Raw genomic sequence first — 14506 nt, 5'->3', positions numbered from 1 at the left:
ACAAATTTTATTTTAGACTATTATACTGGCATTCTTCTTGCATATGACGTTGGATAGATCACGGTTATACGTGCGAATCGGCATCATCGTCCAGCCGAATGCATCCTAGATCACCTGATTCTAAGGCCACGTACTAAGTGATGACCGCGATTAAATGGCCGTTCTACGACCGACGCCTTGGCCGTGAGCGGCGCTGGATAACACCCTGTGATTCAGGTTCTTTTCTTTAATTGTTGCAGATGGTTCGCTGAGGCGTAGCCTCCGAGAACTCAATTGAGGACAAAGCCGTTTGTTGCAAAATGCACACAAAGCTTTTAATACAAATAATGTAAATATGAACGCAAAATAAACGCTCAATGAAAAATTCGCAACAAGAAACAAAATACAGTCAGAGCTATAACAGTACCAACAGCACTCGAGTCAGGGGCAGATTGCGAGTGTGAGCGCGTGCAACAGTTTGACGCGGAGGGGCGGAGACTAGGTGACGAAGGAAGTGGCGTTGGTCTCGACAAAAGGTCGATTCGGTTGAGCGGTGAGCAGGCGACCAGAACGTGGCAGCTTGAAGGTAGGACGCAGGCGGCTTGTCGGCACATGCATCTGGTCGGGCAGCCCGTAGCCCGACTGCTCGCGCTCTGCCTGCGGGCGAAGAAGTTCGCCTGCCTCGGGTAGCTGTCCGTGCTTGACAAGAACGCCTGCAAACGGGTTGACAGGAGGCCCCGGTCGGGTGAAGCCCTGGAGGCTCGGGTCCAGAAGCCGATTGCCCGCCTTCAGCTCTCTGTCCGGTGGCCGATCTTCACCCTTGAGTCTGTTTCTGGAACTCTCTCTATCCAGCCAGTGCGCCTGGCTTTTCTGCCCCTCTGGTCTATATGTGTCTACCGGATTGACGAACCTCGGGCTCCAGTGTTCATCGGTGATTGGCCCCTGGTTTCTTCCGGTTGGATACAGTTCCTCTTTTTTGTTTCCTTGCGCCGCGCGTTCTCCTTCCGAATGATGCTCGATGTCGTCGTCTTTCACCAAGCTCGGGATACGCCTCCACGCGAGCGATTTTTGTTGTCATCGTCTTTCTCATCACACAATCACACATCACACAATCCCGGGGCTAACCTTGTACACAAATACCCACGAAAGTTGCTTGAGAGATGGCGTCGCGGCAGCTTGATTGTTAAACTACCACACTACAGTTATCTTTTCGTCCAGTATGATTTCTATTTACTTAATTATGCATTTAAACTAAACGCAACAATTAACTTACATGTGTTACCTGTGGCTTAATATCATGTAACTTGGTATGGTTGTGACTAACAAGAAATCGAGGCTCTCGGATCCCCTTATTCTCTTCACTAACTGCCTTGAGTGACTTGAGCCGACCGCTACCTTTCCCCAACACAGGGTAGCCAGCCGGTACTTACACTGGCTAACCTCCCTGTCTTTCCTCCCCTTTTGTTTCTCTTGAGCCGACCCGCAAAGTGTTTATCATGGGCGTCGCTGAGAAAGTCATGGTCGATTGCGGTTTCGATTGCGGTTTCCCTCCAGAGTCCATTAGTGGTCGCTCGACCATTTACTTGTATATTTTAGGGGGCGTGTGCATTGGCATTGCATTAAAGTTGAAGTGGCCATCGAAACCGTTGCTTTCTTTAATACGAGAGAACAATGCAGATGCGTGTCGAAGAGTATCCTTTGCCCGTCAACTGAGCTCAGTTGACGTGCAACACAGTGTCTCTGAGCTCAACACAGTGTCTCTGGCTTCGAACGGTTCCTTGGCTTTCAAATTGTTTCCACCAAGGTACTGCACTCGCGTTATAATAAACATCATCCGACGTTAGTTGTACTATTACAACGCCAGAGTTCCTTCTAAATTTTTGCGAGCAGTCATTTCAGTACATGAATTTACACTCATGATGCTCACGCTATGTCACGAACGCTATGTCACGGGCAAATGCACAAACAGTGTGATCATTACACATGGCGAAATGTTCAAGGACTCAAAGTTGCGCAATCTCTCGCAGTAGCGTTAAGTCACTGCATGTCTCGTTCGAGTGATATTATTCAACGCTTGGCAAAGCAAATTGAGAATCTCGCGTACATATATAGCTGGGAAACAGGCGGAATATCCTGAGCACAGTTCAGAAATCTAAGGCAAGTTGGCGAACACACAGCTATAGAAGAAGCGCACACGGAGTGTTCGATGTCACGAAGTCGCAGAGTATTATTAATCAGAAATCATCCGCAGTACACGCCAAGCTGTAGAATATGTTGTCACTGACTGTATGCTTGCAATTTGCTTTCAATGTACAGCACTTGAAACAGGCGTGTACGGTCAAGAAAATCACACTAATTGCACCGACAAAACGAAATCAAGCACAAAAAAGTAAGATCGCAGACGTTCGCACAATTGATCAAAACGATTATTGATGGAACGTTGAGAGACAGTCTAGCCGAAGAAGCGGCACTTGTTGGTTGGGTTCATCTTCGAGCCCGGCGCACAGCGGAAGGCGTCGGCGAACGGCTGGAAGTTCCTGACGACCCGGTTGCAGTCGGCGCCATACAGGTTGTCGGGGTGGCCACAGGCGCATGTCAGGTGGCACAGGGTCAGAAAAAACACCTGGGGCTCACTGAAGCGGTGTGAGAGTCGCAAGCCGCTAGAGGCACCATCCAGGAAGGCCGCGAAGGCTACCTCGACCGCAGGCACGTCGGGAAACAGGTCCACCTGTTTGGAAAGCGATCAGCATACGTAACACACTCAACAATCGCAATATTTGAAAAGACGACCGCGTTTCCAGATTGTGTGCCTGACAGGCTTCGTGTATACGCATGCGGTCCATTTCGACTGTCAGCATCTGTTCAAAAAATCAACTATAGGACGAAGAACGGCTCAATTAAGTGGATACGTACTATATTGCTGCTAAAGCGTGTGGCTGAATAAGTGGAGATGGAATCTGTGTATGCGTATCTATATTGTTGCACAAAAACTCATATTTACAGATATATACAAGACAAGGCGAGTAGCACAGACGTGGCAACAGCCAAGATGGCGAGAAGCAACCTCTACCTCGCCTTCGTCTGTGCCTGCCTGATGCTGTAGTTCTGTCTCGCGGCAATATAGACGAAAACGAAATGAAACTGACTCGTGCGCCAATGTTGTGAAAGGATTTCTCCTCGTCAGTGGCAACTGAGAAGAACATTGCGCTGGGATGTAGTCGGTTTCACTTGCATGTTTAACAAGCAAACACCATAGACGGAACAAAAAAAAAAAGAAGGTAGACGCAAGACAAGCGCTAACTTGCAGCCACTGTTTCTTCGGAGCAGATATATGCGTGCATATAGAGAAGCAATGGATGCACGCAGACCGCGCCGCACATACGGGGCAAGGAACATCGCAACCTCATCTTGCAACGTATAAGAACGACCAAATCGCAGCTTTCTTTGTGAAAGAAATTCTTGTAAATGTATACTTCCTAGTATTCTGTTCCTGAGTAAGAGTGGGGACAGGCTTTCGGGTGACTTATAGGAGCTTTGTACAACCGACAGAATGAGAATACATGTTTAAGAGACACGTCTGTAATGTTTATCAGCAATGATCAAACTCTTATAGAAAGAATGCTGTGGCTTGGTTGCATACGCATTTCAAGATGCCCACACTGTTCATCGCCGCTTATAAGCGAGTTGCGGTCTGCGTACGTTGCTTGACAAGCTTCTTATGTGCACGTTGTCTGCTCCAAATAAAATTTCGCTGCGAGTTAGCGTTAGTCTTGTGTGCATTCCTTCATTTCCCCTATCTGTGGCGCGCACTCGTTAATCTTGAAAGCGGAAGCTAAATTTTGCATTTGCTACGTTTCTCTATACGTCGAGTCTGAGTGCGTTAAGAGCCCCAGCGACGTTCCCTGTAGCTGGCGCGCCGAGTACAGAAAGTCACCTGAGTGCAGCGGTGACTGTAGTTTCCAGCCAGACGATGAACTCCGGCGTGCCGTGGCTCCTATCAGTTGTTAGATGCTTATATCTGGCTCACAGAACACTAATCGCATTTACTACTGATAAAAATTCGGAGGACGCTTAAGCTCCGCCTTTAAGAGTGGAAAGTAATAGCACTCAAAGATCCCTGACTGCTTCTCACGCTTCCCGGAAGCTACAGCTTATGCAGCTGTAATATTTACCGGGAAACGCTGGCGGCGAACGCTATGCACGAAGGCGAGCTTTCTGGTAGAACGCGGCCCCTCGCGTGGGCCGATCCCGGCAGTAAAGCGTAGCCGCGCGTATTATTATTTTAATATTTCAGTCTGCGAAGATTTAATATAAAAGGCATGCGGTGTCGGCTTTTCGTTTCATGACATTTATTTCTGGGCTGTCATTGTCAAAATCCTGAGGAATAACTTTGTCAAGAATGTGAGACAAGGCATGCAATTTTAGCGATACCGCACATACCGCATGCCTAAATTTGTAGGGAATTTTCGCTCACGGGGTCGCGGGCGCCGGACGCCGGTTTTCTGCGACACGGGGCCCTTTACGCCAACTCGTTCAATGTTTTGTTGTTGACCTATAGAGGAGTACCTCGCAGCGCAGGCGCCTCTCGAAATTGACTCGAACCGTGGAGTCGCCAATCCACGAATCGGCCACGGGCTTGCCCATGGCGTCCACACCGATGCCGCTGCCGTCCACGGCACCCACTAGCTGGCGAGCGAAGAGGAATCCCAAGCCTCCGAAGAGCATCGCCCGCGTGCCCTCGCGGTGATAGGCCGGGTGCGCCAGCAGCCCCAGCGACAGCCGCACCGTGTTCAGCAGGTACCAGTAGCGGGCGTACGGCTGCGTGTAACTGCCCGGCAGCCGGTAGTCCTCCTCAGCTTCGGGCGTGTCCCGCAGCGCGTGCCAGACCAGGCGCGTCTCTTCCCACAGCTGCGTCAGCGACATCGTGCCGTTCCGCGGGAACGATTCGAAGGCTCGTTCCAGCACGTCCTCGGTCAGGTACTCGCCTCGGGGCCACAGAGCGATCCTCGCCTTGGAGAACTTCTCGATGGCGATGGCCTTAGTGTGATCGTCTAGCCACAGGGATCCTTGCGTCTTCTTGATAGCAGCCTGCTGGTTTTGGACAAATTGAAAAAGCGTAAAATACTGGCTGACCTTCCTTTTAAACAGTGAAAACTGAATATGCCGAGTTAGACGACTGGATAGTGTGCCCTAGTGGTCATCGGGGCTGTTACCATTGCGACAAGAAAGCGAGGAGGAAGGCGAGCGAGCTCCTTTCCAACTTGACAAATGGCCGAAATGGCATTAGTTCCAACAAATGACCGAAGCCATGAAGTGCACTGAGCATGCACACTTGTAAAAAAAAGTATGAAACAATAAAAGGAGCTGGCTGCAGCCGTAAACATGCAACGTGTCCACTTTGCAGCTCTTCATTCAACCCAGTTGGGCGCTGAACATGCCCAAGAATGTCTCTATTTACGCATCAAAATATAATTCTCTTTAAAACGCGCAAAAATAATGCATCGACATTTTCGTTTCTTCCATAACGGGCACTGTATAAGCTAGCTTGAGTGCCGCAGCGTCTAAAATCGTACCACCACTACTGCATATCATATTAGAGCCTTGAACGAAAACTGCGCAGCGAGGCGTGCTAATACGTTAGTTTTTTTTTTTTTTTTTTTTTTTTTGTGGCACTCGCAGCTTGTGAAAACTACCAAGTATAGGCAACCGCATGCAAGGGAAATGAGCGCGAGAGCGGAGGTAAGGAGGCCGACGAAACAGCGCCATAGAGTTTGGTTGTCACGTAACACAATGAAAACAATGACCACGGGTATAGGCATCGCTGTTGACCTGACGGGCTTAGTAACACCGCATGTACGCCTATACGGCGGCCTCTGTGGGTACAGAAATACTAGACAGGTTAACACGGATTGGCGACAGGTCGGAGGTGATATGTAGCCGTGTCACGTTACTTTAACGTTAGTTTCCTGTCTCGACACTGCCTATAGGAGCCATCGTGTTGTGCAGGACTGCACGCGCCAAACCGGCCGCCCTTGCCGTCTTCGAGCACGAGCGCAGTGCCCAACGTGCCTTGACGACGTCCGCGAGCCTGTCGCTAATGGCGCCACGTTCCTTGGCAGTGAAGCGTGCGACGCTGTCCGCCGCGGCGACCAAGAGTTCGTAGCTGGCCTCCACCTGAGCAGCGCAGAACCGGGGTCGCTCCTGGCGAGCGAGCGACTTCTCGCCGAACAGCGCGAACAGCAGGCGGCCGGGGTCGGCCACCACCCCGTGAGTCTGCACAAACAGCCAGGCTAGATGACGCTTCAGCTGCGAGGCCGACAACCGGCGGAAAATCTCCCGCACGGCGTCCAGGAACACCTGGTCGCTGACCAGCAGCAGCACATCATCAGAAGACTCCTGTCCAAGACCTAGCTTGCGGTTGATCGCGTCACCGACGAAGCCGGCGCTCGACAACTCCGGGTAATCGGCGAGCGCCTTCAACGGCAGCACAGCGGGCCTCTTGTTCCTGTTGGTGGCGGCCCGGAGCAGGACGTCGAAGACGAATCGTTGCACGTGGAAGGACTCGTTGATGGCCGCCTTTGTCGGACGCGTCGCGTTGCCGGAGGCCATCTGGCGGTAGAAGAGATTCCAATAGCGGACGTACAGTTGCTCGTTGATGTCGTTGAAGAACGGCGCCCACTGAGAGATCAGGTCGTTGGGCGCGAACAGCAACCGACGCTGGTGCGGGTAGTCTTGCGAATTCGGGAGCATCTGTATGCTGAACCACAGCGGCGCTTTCCAGTTGAACGCGAGGTCGAAGAGCACCTCTGCGGGCGAAGACGTCCCGTCCGGACCATCGTCGGGCCACTGGAGTCCCCGGTCCCTCAAGAAGCGCAACGCGACGTCGGCCGTGGATTCAGCTTGGTTCATGCAGACATCGAACATGGTGGTAGCCTTGGTCGCCGTGGGAAGCAGAGAAGCACTGCGGCGAAGCCATTCCGGCAGGTCGCTGAGCCACTCGAACACCATGTCCGACTGGGCAGACCTGGCTGACCGATGCCTCGGCCGCCACTTGGCGCATACGTAGGCGCTAAAATTGTCGCATGGGTCCACGCTCGGGTCCATGCCTGACTCCAGCGTGTAGCGGTGCAGGCGGCAGTCGGAGGTGTCGCACACAGGTTCCCTGTCGGCCGTTTTTCGTGTGCCGGCGAATACGAAGACCACGAGCAAGATCACCGCGGAACAGAAGACGATGAGAATGGCCTGCGTGTTCAGGGAACGCGTACTTGGATCCAGCGTCGAGACGTCGTCACCTGGGGAATATTGCTGCGTAGGAACAACAGGCAGAGTTCGTCTACTCAGTGGTAACGCGTTCGTATTTCACATGGTCGGGGATAAATGCACAATCCTATAAATTTCATTGCTATTTCTTTTCCCGCTTCGCTAGTATTCGAGATTACGCTATCACACCCGGAATCGGCCGGTGGGGAAAGGTATAGAGCAGATGGAAAGGAATCCTTACATCACACGGGCCTCGGATAACAGCTCACGTTATGGACGAACAGGCACTTGGAACAGGGGCGCTATAACGTAAAGTTATATTCCAACCTTTTCTATTCCAATTCTCCAATCAGGCCTCCACGATTGGTTTAAAAAAATTTTCGGGCCACCCCCGACTTCTCCTGTCTGTCACGCGACGTCACGAAAACCGCGACAGTTTCCATCACGTGTAGACACTCAATATGCATGATTAATCCGAACAAAAAAATTATTGTTCCTCATTTGACGCTTTTTTGCCCTTAGCCCTCTGCTATTGGTCAAAAGATTCCGGGCTACGCTCTCTTCGCCTGTTTGTCACGCGACGTCACAAAAGCGCGAAAACTCCCCGCGTCAAAGTGACGTGTACGCATTAAAGATGCATTAATAATTTCATATGCCGAACAGAACTGATACTGTTCTTGAATAGCCAGAGACTGGAGCGCTATAACGTAAAACTATTCCAAACTTTTCTATTCCAGTTCTGCAATCAGCCCACCGCGATTGGTCAAGAACTTTTTGGACCACACCCACTTCACCTGTCTTTCACGCGACGTCACGAAAACCACGATAGCTCCCCATCTCACATGACGTGTACACACTTATTATGCATAATTAGGCCGAACAAAACAAAAATAGTTATTTCTGATTCGACGTCTTTTTGCCATTAGCGCTCGGCTATTGGTCAAACGTTTTCGGGCTGCACCCACTCTACCTGCCTCTCACACTACGTCAAAAAACCGAAAAGCCGCGCCAAAGTGACTCGTACACTTTAAAGATGCATTAATATGCCGAATAAAACTGAATTTTTTTCTGAATAGCAGCAGGATGCCCCGTTGCGAAAGGAATAAAAGATGGCTGCCGCCGATCGCTCCGGCACTGGCTACTCGCCCCTGCCGGAGAGCATGGGTTTATTTGCGTGTAACAAACTTTTGGCGTGGCCGTGTAAAGTTTTCGAGAACTGTCGACACGTTTACGACCTCGCTCTGCCAATTCTTCTTTGCTGAGGATCCGTTTTAGCGTCATTCTTAAGCTTCCGTTGCTGGCCGCCGCGATTGTCGACGAGCCACCGCAAGCTTAGTAAGAGAAAGCAGACCAATCGCAGACGCTGCCACCAGCCTCTTCAACCGGTTATCGATCGTCAGTGCAGTGGCTCGGCCCATCGAATTCCTCTCCACTTGAGCATGCTCCTCGCCTCTTGTGAGCCAATTAGATAAGACAAGCCACTCAGTGCGGGCAATGTTATTCGTTTTTCAAGAAAACAAAAGTGACTTCCTTTGAACGAGGGAAGCATTTGATTGGTTTGTTCAGACAACCCTGTGGGTGACCGCCCGATGCTTGCGTCGGCGGTTACGCAAATTTGACGTCAGGGGATTGTAATAAAAACATTGGAATATTTTTACGTTATACGGCCCCTGCTCCGTTCCGAAATGAATAGAAGATGGCTGCCCATCCATCGCTCAAGAACTCGCTACTCGCACGTGCCGATGAGCATGGATTTATTTCCACCTAACAAGCCTTTTTCTTGGCAGTAAAACGTTATCGAGCCCTTTCGGCAGGTATATACGACGTCACACTGCCAACTTTTCCTTGCTCAGGATCCGTTTTAGCGGCATTCTTAGCTGTGCGTTGCACGCCGCCGCGATTTTCGACCAGCCACCGCAAGCTAAGCATAAGGGAAGCGGACCAATCGCAGACGCCGGCAGCTGCGCTCTTCATCCGGTTATCGATTTTCACTGCGCTTGCTCGGCCCATCGAGACCCTCTCCACTTGAGCCTGCTTCCTCGCGTCTCTTACCAGCCAATTCTATAAGAAAAATCGTTCAGTGTAGCCACTGTTATTCGTTTTGAAAGCGAACAATAGTGGCCTCCTATGAACGAGGAGGGCGTTTGATTGAGCTGTTCAGACAATGCTGCAGGTCACCGCCCGGTGCTTGCGTCGGCGGTTACGTAAATTTGACGTCAGGAGATTCGAATAAGAACAGAGTGGAATGGTTTTACATTCTAGGGCCCCAGGATCGTTTCGTTATTCCATCAAGACATCTGATTTGATAGAAACTGGAATGTAGATTCCAGCTGCTTCCAATATTTTTGTGAAATTCGGTACGTATATGCATTTTTGTTACTATGCAGATGGGATGTCCTGAGATATGCGGTACTCGGTTAAACAAGTATGATATTGTTAGTCACGGCCAACAGCATTATTGTCGGCAGGAACTCCCACGAGCTACCCGCTTAGAATGTGTGGGCTAGGCGAAGAGCTACTCGTAATAGTGCAGCCTCTTGATAGATGATACCACAAAACTGCAATGCAAATGCGAGTGGAAGGAGTAGCAGAATAAAAGTGCGATGTCTGAAAGACGTCACAACAGTCATGAATGGAGCTTGTTTCACTGCTTCCACGAAGCGGGTAAGACGAAACAGCACCTGCTTTACCATATATGCTTGATATCTGCCAATATGAAGGTTGTGGTGATGTGCAAGCCGCGCATATAATGTGTGTGCGGTGTGCGATACGATTGTGCAAAAGAAGGGGAAACCAAGGAGATAACAAAATGTATAAGTTCGCAGAGAGTTGGCGGCGAAGCGACGAACCGTCGTACAACGCACAAAACAGTATAGAGTGCAGCGAACCCAGCCAAGAATGCAGCAGTGAACAAGCGAAGGCGCTAGAGCCAAGTGGAGATAGACCACGAAGCCCAATCGAACCATCGAAACTGTCTGCAAAAAGAAGAGGAACAAGACTCGGTCAGGCCAAACATTGTAGGCGCAGGGCCGGAGCCCGTGTCATTCAACACAAGATTTCCGATACGCTTCGTAGAGTGATTCCGGCTGTCTTTGCAACATTTGTAATCACTTGTACCATGGTAACGTGGTGCAAGCACTAGACAAATTACGAGCTCATATACCCAAAATGTAAACAAGCGGAATAGTGTTAGCGACGTTGCAAAGCAAGTACGTTTCTTAACACAAACATGGCAAAGCCGATTCAACAGCCAGTTGCACTGAATGCAATACACCTCATTCATTTTCTTTGCGCATTTACTGTACCATGGTAACAAGGCAAGCAAGCTGGGGAACTGTAAACACGTGACGTTTACATCACGTTTCTCTATATATAGGCACACAAATGTTGAACAATAATGACAGCTAGTCGCAGGATATTACAATATTCATGCAGCAGCGAAGTTCCTTTGAGGACAGCCACATAGACCGGTATGGACACGCTCTGTTCTGCGTTTGCTAGGTTCGTATTGCATAGATCATTGAGCCGCCGCTCACTGTAGTGTATTCTGCCGATACAAAACAACTAAGCGCAACTTCTCGTCACCAGACCCATATCAACCGCACTCTAACGGTACTACGAAGAGGGCGTGTTACAAACTTCAAAAGAAGGATTGAAACCGGACGGACATGCTAAACACTAGCTACACCGATTGCGAGATCTTTGTGCACACTCGCGCCTCCCAACTCCCACCAAACTTAGCAAACGACCAACTTTATTGCTGCTTCAGGTTATCAAATACGAACAAAGCTAGACTATAAGGAGTCGCAGAACAAGAGGTCGCAAACGTGGAAACCAGGTCAGGGAGGTTGGACGCGAAGATACGGCGGAAATGTACGGAAACACGGCAAGCGGATACTAACGACGCTGAGGGTGCAAAGGCCTAGCGAATATTTATTGAGCACATCGGCCAAGGCATTCAACGAATACACCTGGACAACGCACGACGGCTAAAATAAACCGCGCTACAAAGACAGTTCCCCGAGAAGCTGAACTGGCTCACAACATTGTAACAGGGTCGCCTCGCGTTTCTGCAGAACAGCCTACAAGGTATCGTCCGTTAAACAGCTTCGGAACAGCAGCTCCACTCCGATCAACGCGTTAACGCCGATCCTCGGTACGACTACATTTGTGGGAGCGAGAACATGCGGTGCCTTCAGCTGACAACAAAGCCAAGCTATGGTACGCTATTCACTCGGATTTTGCGTCACGCTCCGCTACATATAGGGTGTTGAACCATAAATGCTCCATGTTGGTCCCATATTCATATGTGTATATATCTTGATGCAACAGCTCTGGCAGCGTCTACAACATATACGTGTGGTATAAGCTCGGGAGCACAAGACATTTTTTAAACGAGAACTATGAAACGTTGCGACGCTATCTAAGGGTATGAGTTTCAAGTGACTGCATTACAAGAACATCAAGTCGACAGCCCGGTCTGTCGCCACGATCAAGAACACCATATACCACATATACCTACAGCACTTATGGCGAATTCGGCAAATCGCATCGGTGCGCAGCCGGGTGCTCTGGTGCGATGATGACTGGACGAAACTTCGTACCAGGGGGCACCGCGGTGCGATTTTCAATTTTGCGATTAATCTTAAGTAGTAACCACCGATGGATGACAACACTGCGGATAAAGATGAGGTGAAACAGGCTTACGACAGGCTGGTGAACGTTTAGACAAGTGGATTTATCTATGAAAAAATTTTTTAAAAAATACCTCGTCCTGTTTGAGACGGTAACATATATATCTTTACGTGGTTGGTGGAGTCGCGGACAGAGCCATGATAAATACAGGTGCGCGCTTCACGAAAGGCCGGCCAGCGTGTCAGATGCTTTATCCAGGGGCTGTATTCTGAAACAATCCACTTCAGCGATACTCTCGCCTCGGTGATAGTTCGCCGTCAGGCGCGCTCTGATTGTCTGGTTGGGCAAAATTGAATGACGTAGTTCAACCAATTTTGCGAAAACAACCAATCAGCGCGCACCAGAAGGCGAGATATCGCCGAGGAGGTAGTATCGCCGAAGTGGATCGTTTCAGAATAAGGCCCCAGGTATTTTATCCACAATTCATTTAGGGCTAACGATAGAGCTTTCCCCACGCACGAATCGATGCTCGACAAGGGCGAGACATGGACGGACAGACTCACGTTCATGCGCCACCTATGCGGAGTCCTTGGCTTGAAGACAAGCGCTGCCGCTACGCTCGCCATGGATGTTCTTCGACTGTCGTATTCAAGCGGCCGCGTGTTCGGCGGCGAGAGCAGAGACCATGCATTTCTAACCAGGGCGGATGCTTTAGCGGAAGGGTGTACGGCAGCTGGAATAACGGCACTGCCTCCGACGTAAGGGGCGGCACCAGCAGGTGGCCCTGTAGTTGTAGCAGCAGAGCCGGAGTTAGCAGGCGGTAATGCGTCAGCGGAAGAAACGGTGCCAGCAGGGGGAATGGCGTCGCTAGCCAGAGCGGAAGGGCCAGCAGGCGGAACTGCAGGAGCAACCGCATCGCCAACAGGAATGACAGAGTCAACAGGAGGAGGACCTGCGGGGAACGCTGACACGACGCCGCCAGAAGAACTCCCAGCGATGGTTTGGTTCCCGTCGACGGGGGTGGCCTCCGGCTGTCGCTGCGCCAGGTCATCGTCCGGCTTCTGCTTCAGTTTCTTCTTCCTGGAGCGGCTGCTGCGCGAAGCCTGAGACAGCTGCGATGCCGTTGACGACCGCCTCTTGCGCGGCGGTGGTCGGTCGTCGGCCCGCTGTGGAGTCCCGCTGACTACCGCCGCAGCTGCTTTTGGTGCTGCTGACGCTTCCGTCGCAGCAGTTCTCAGCCCTGCGGCTGCTGGAGCCCTTACCGCGGCTGGTGCGCTGGAGAGCGCGTCGGAGGTCGCCGCATTGTCTGCGAGCTGTTCTCTGCTGTCGGACATGGCAGGTTCCTTTGAGGAATACTGCCACGGCAGCGGAGGAACGAAAACGGCAACCGTCAAGGTCGGAAGCTTCTTCTTATTCTCACGCGCGCATGCGCTTGCACGCGCAGTGCTTCCTCGTGCGCGCGTGATGATGATGGTGATTCCTTGTTTAGTGGAACAAACCCACTGTGGGGGATAAGCAATGTAGCATGTGGTAATACGATAAAAAAGCAAGAAAGAAATGTAGTCGAAGATTTGAAAGAAACCGATAATAAGCAAAATAGCGCGTAGTAATGCAGTCAGCCTTGCATAAACAGATAGAGTAACAAGAACTCAATATTAAGAATACCTAAATTGAAGTAAATGGTCGAGGTAAACAACAAGTTAAATTTTGAATAATAATAATAATAATAATAATAATAATAATAATAATAATAATAATGTCGTCGTCGTTGTTGTTGTTGTTGTTACTTGTGTTTTCTCTATTTGAATTTTATCATTTATTTAAGGAGAAATCAAACATGAGAAATAGGAACTTATAACGTGGAAATAGGGGGTAATTTTTTCTGCCGCAGAGAGAATTATAAGTGGCTCTGGACGAGTTCCTGTGGCTGCACCCCAGTACCTATGCTAGGCCAATCGCATGAGGCGTAACTGAACCCAAACCGAACGTGCGTTTCGAACCATTCCGATGGCGCCCCAAGTGAGAGTGGAACAAAACTGCGTAAAGGCAGCCCTAGATTATGAAGCCGAATTTCCAAACATCGTTTTCGTTGAGTTGAAAACCGCCGGCACAATAGAAAAAAGTGATCGACGGATTACGGCACAGCGGTCCACATATATGCAACTAAAGACTAATCTAAACGAGATACGTCATCGCAGCCTTTAAATGACACTTCGAATCGCCGGGTAGGACATGCATTGTCGGTTACAAGTATGATTTAGTTGCATAAAGTTCGTAGATTTTGCTAACGAGAGGCTTTTTTTTTTCTTCGGTCAAAGAAAACTGCCTATATCTGGCCGCAGTGATATGCGCAGTTGCCGGCAGCAGAGATATTACCGGACCTCTTAAAGAGGCTCGTGCTAGAGAATCAGTTATGTTATTAAGGTGAATCTCTCGGCACTGATACCATACTAAGCTAACTAAACTTAAGTGAGGCGGAACTAATCCATGAAATGTGTTCAAAGCTGCATACAGAAAAAGAATCTGTGACAATAACTACCCTTCTAGCATAAAGTGGCCGTTTTCGCAAAGCAAAAATTATCGCTAAGAGTTCGGCCTGAAAGATTCGTGCATAATCTGTAAGGCGAAGTGA

The 14506-nt window shown here is 49.9% G+C and overlaps 1 protein-coding gene across 3 annotated transcripts; it reads right to left on the bottom strand.

Annotated features, from left to right (window-relative positions):
* Nucleotides 1–298: 298 nt before the first annotated feature.
* Nucleotides 299–13276, bottom strand: LOC142579279 (uncharacterized). Of its 3 annotated transcripts, none has more exons than XM_075689320.1 (3): nt 12438–13276; nt 4546–5070; nt 299–2707 (listed from the first exon to the last, which is right to left on the bottom strand). In XM_075689320.1, exons 1-3 carry the CDS (start codon nt 13206–13208, stop codon nt 2432–2434), a joined length of 1572 nt encoding a protein of 523 aa, XP_075545435.1. In that variant the 5' UTR covers nt 13209–13276; the 3' UTR covers nt 299–2431. The 3 variants fall into 3 exon arrangements, with proteins under 3 accessions (XP_075545435.1, XP_075545436.1, XP_075545434.1); XM_075689321.1 differs by having other exon boundaries at nt 4546–5067; XM_075689319.1 differs by lacking the exons at nt 299–2707; nt 4546–5070 and adding an exon at nt 5638–7284.
* Between the last annotated feature and the right edge of the window lie 1230 nt (nt 13277–14506).

Source organism: Dermacentor variabilis, chromosome 4, assembly GCF_050947875.1.
Source record: "Dermacentor variabilis isolate Ectoservices chromosome 4, ASM5094787v1, whole genome shotgun sequence".
NCBI classification, from domain to species: Eukaryota; Metazoa; Arthropoda; class Arachnida; order Ixodida; family Ixodidae; genus Dermacentor; species Dermacentor variabilis.
Note: the sequence above shows the minus strand (reverse complement) of the source record. Positions and strands in the feature narration are given on the sequence as shown.

Excerpts from the sequence above, each read along its gene's own strand:
- LOC142579279 (XM_075689319.1), bottom strand. The coding sequence starts at position 13,208 with ATGTCCGACAGCAGAGAACAGCTCGCAGACAATGCGGCGACCTCCGAC. Across the intron at positions 7,285-12,437 it reads CGCATAGGTGGCGCATGAAC|CAATATTCCCCAGGTGACGA; the intron begins GTGAGTCTGTCC and ends GTTCCTACGCAG.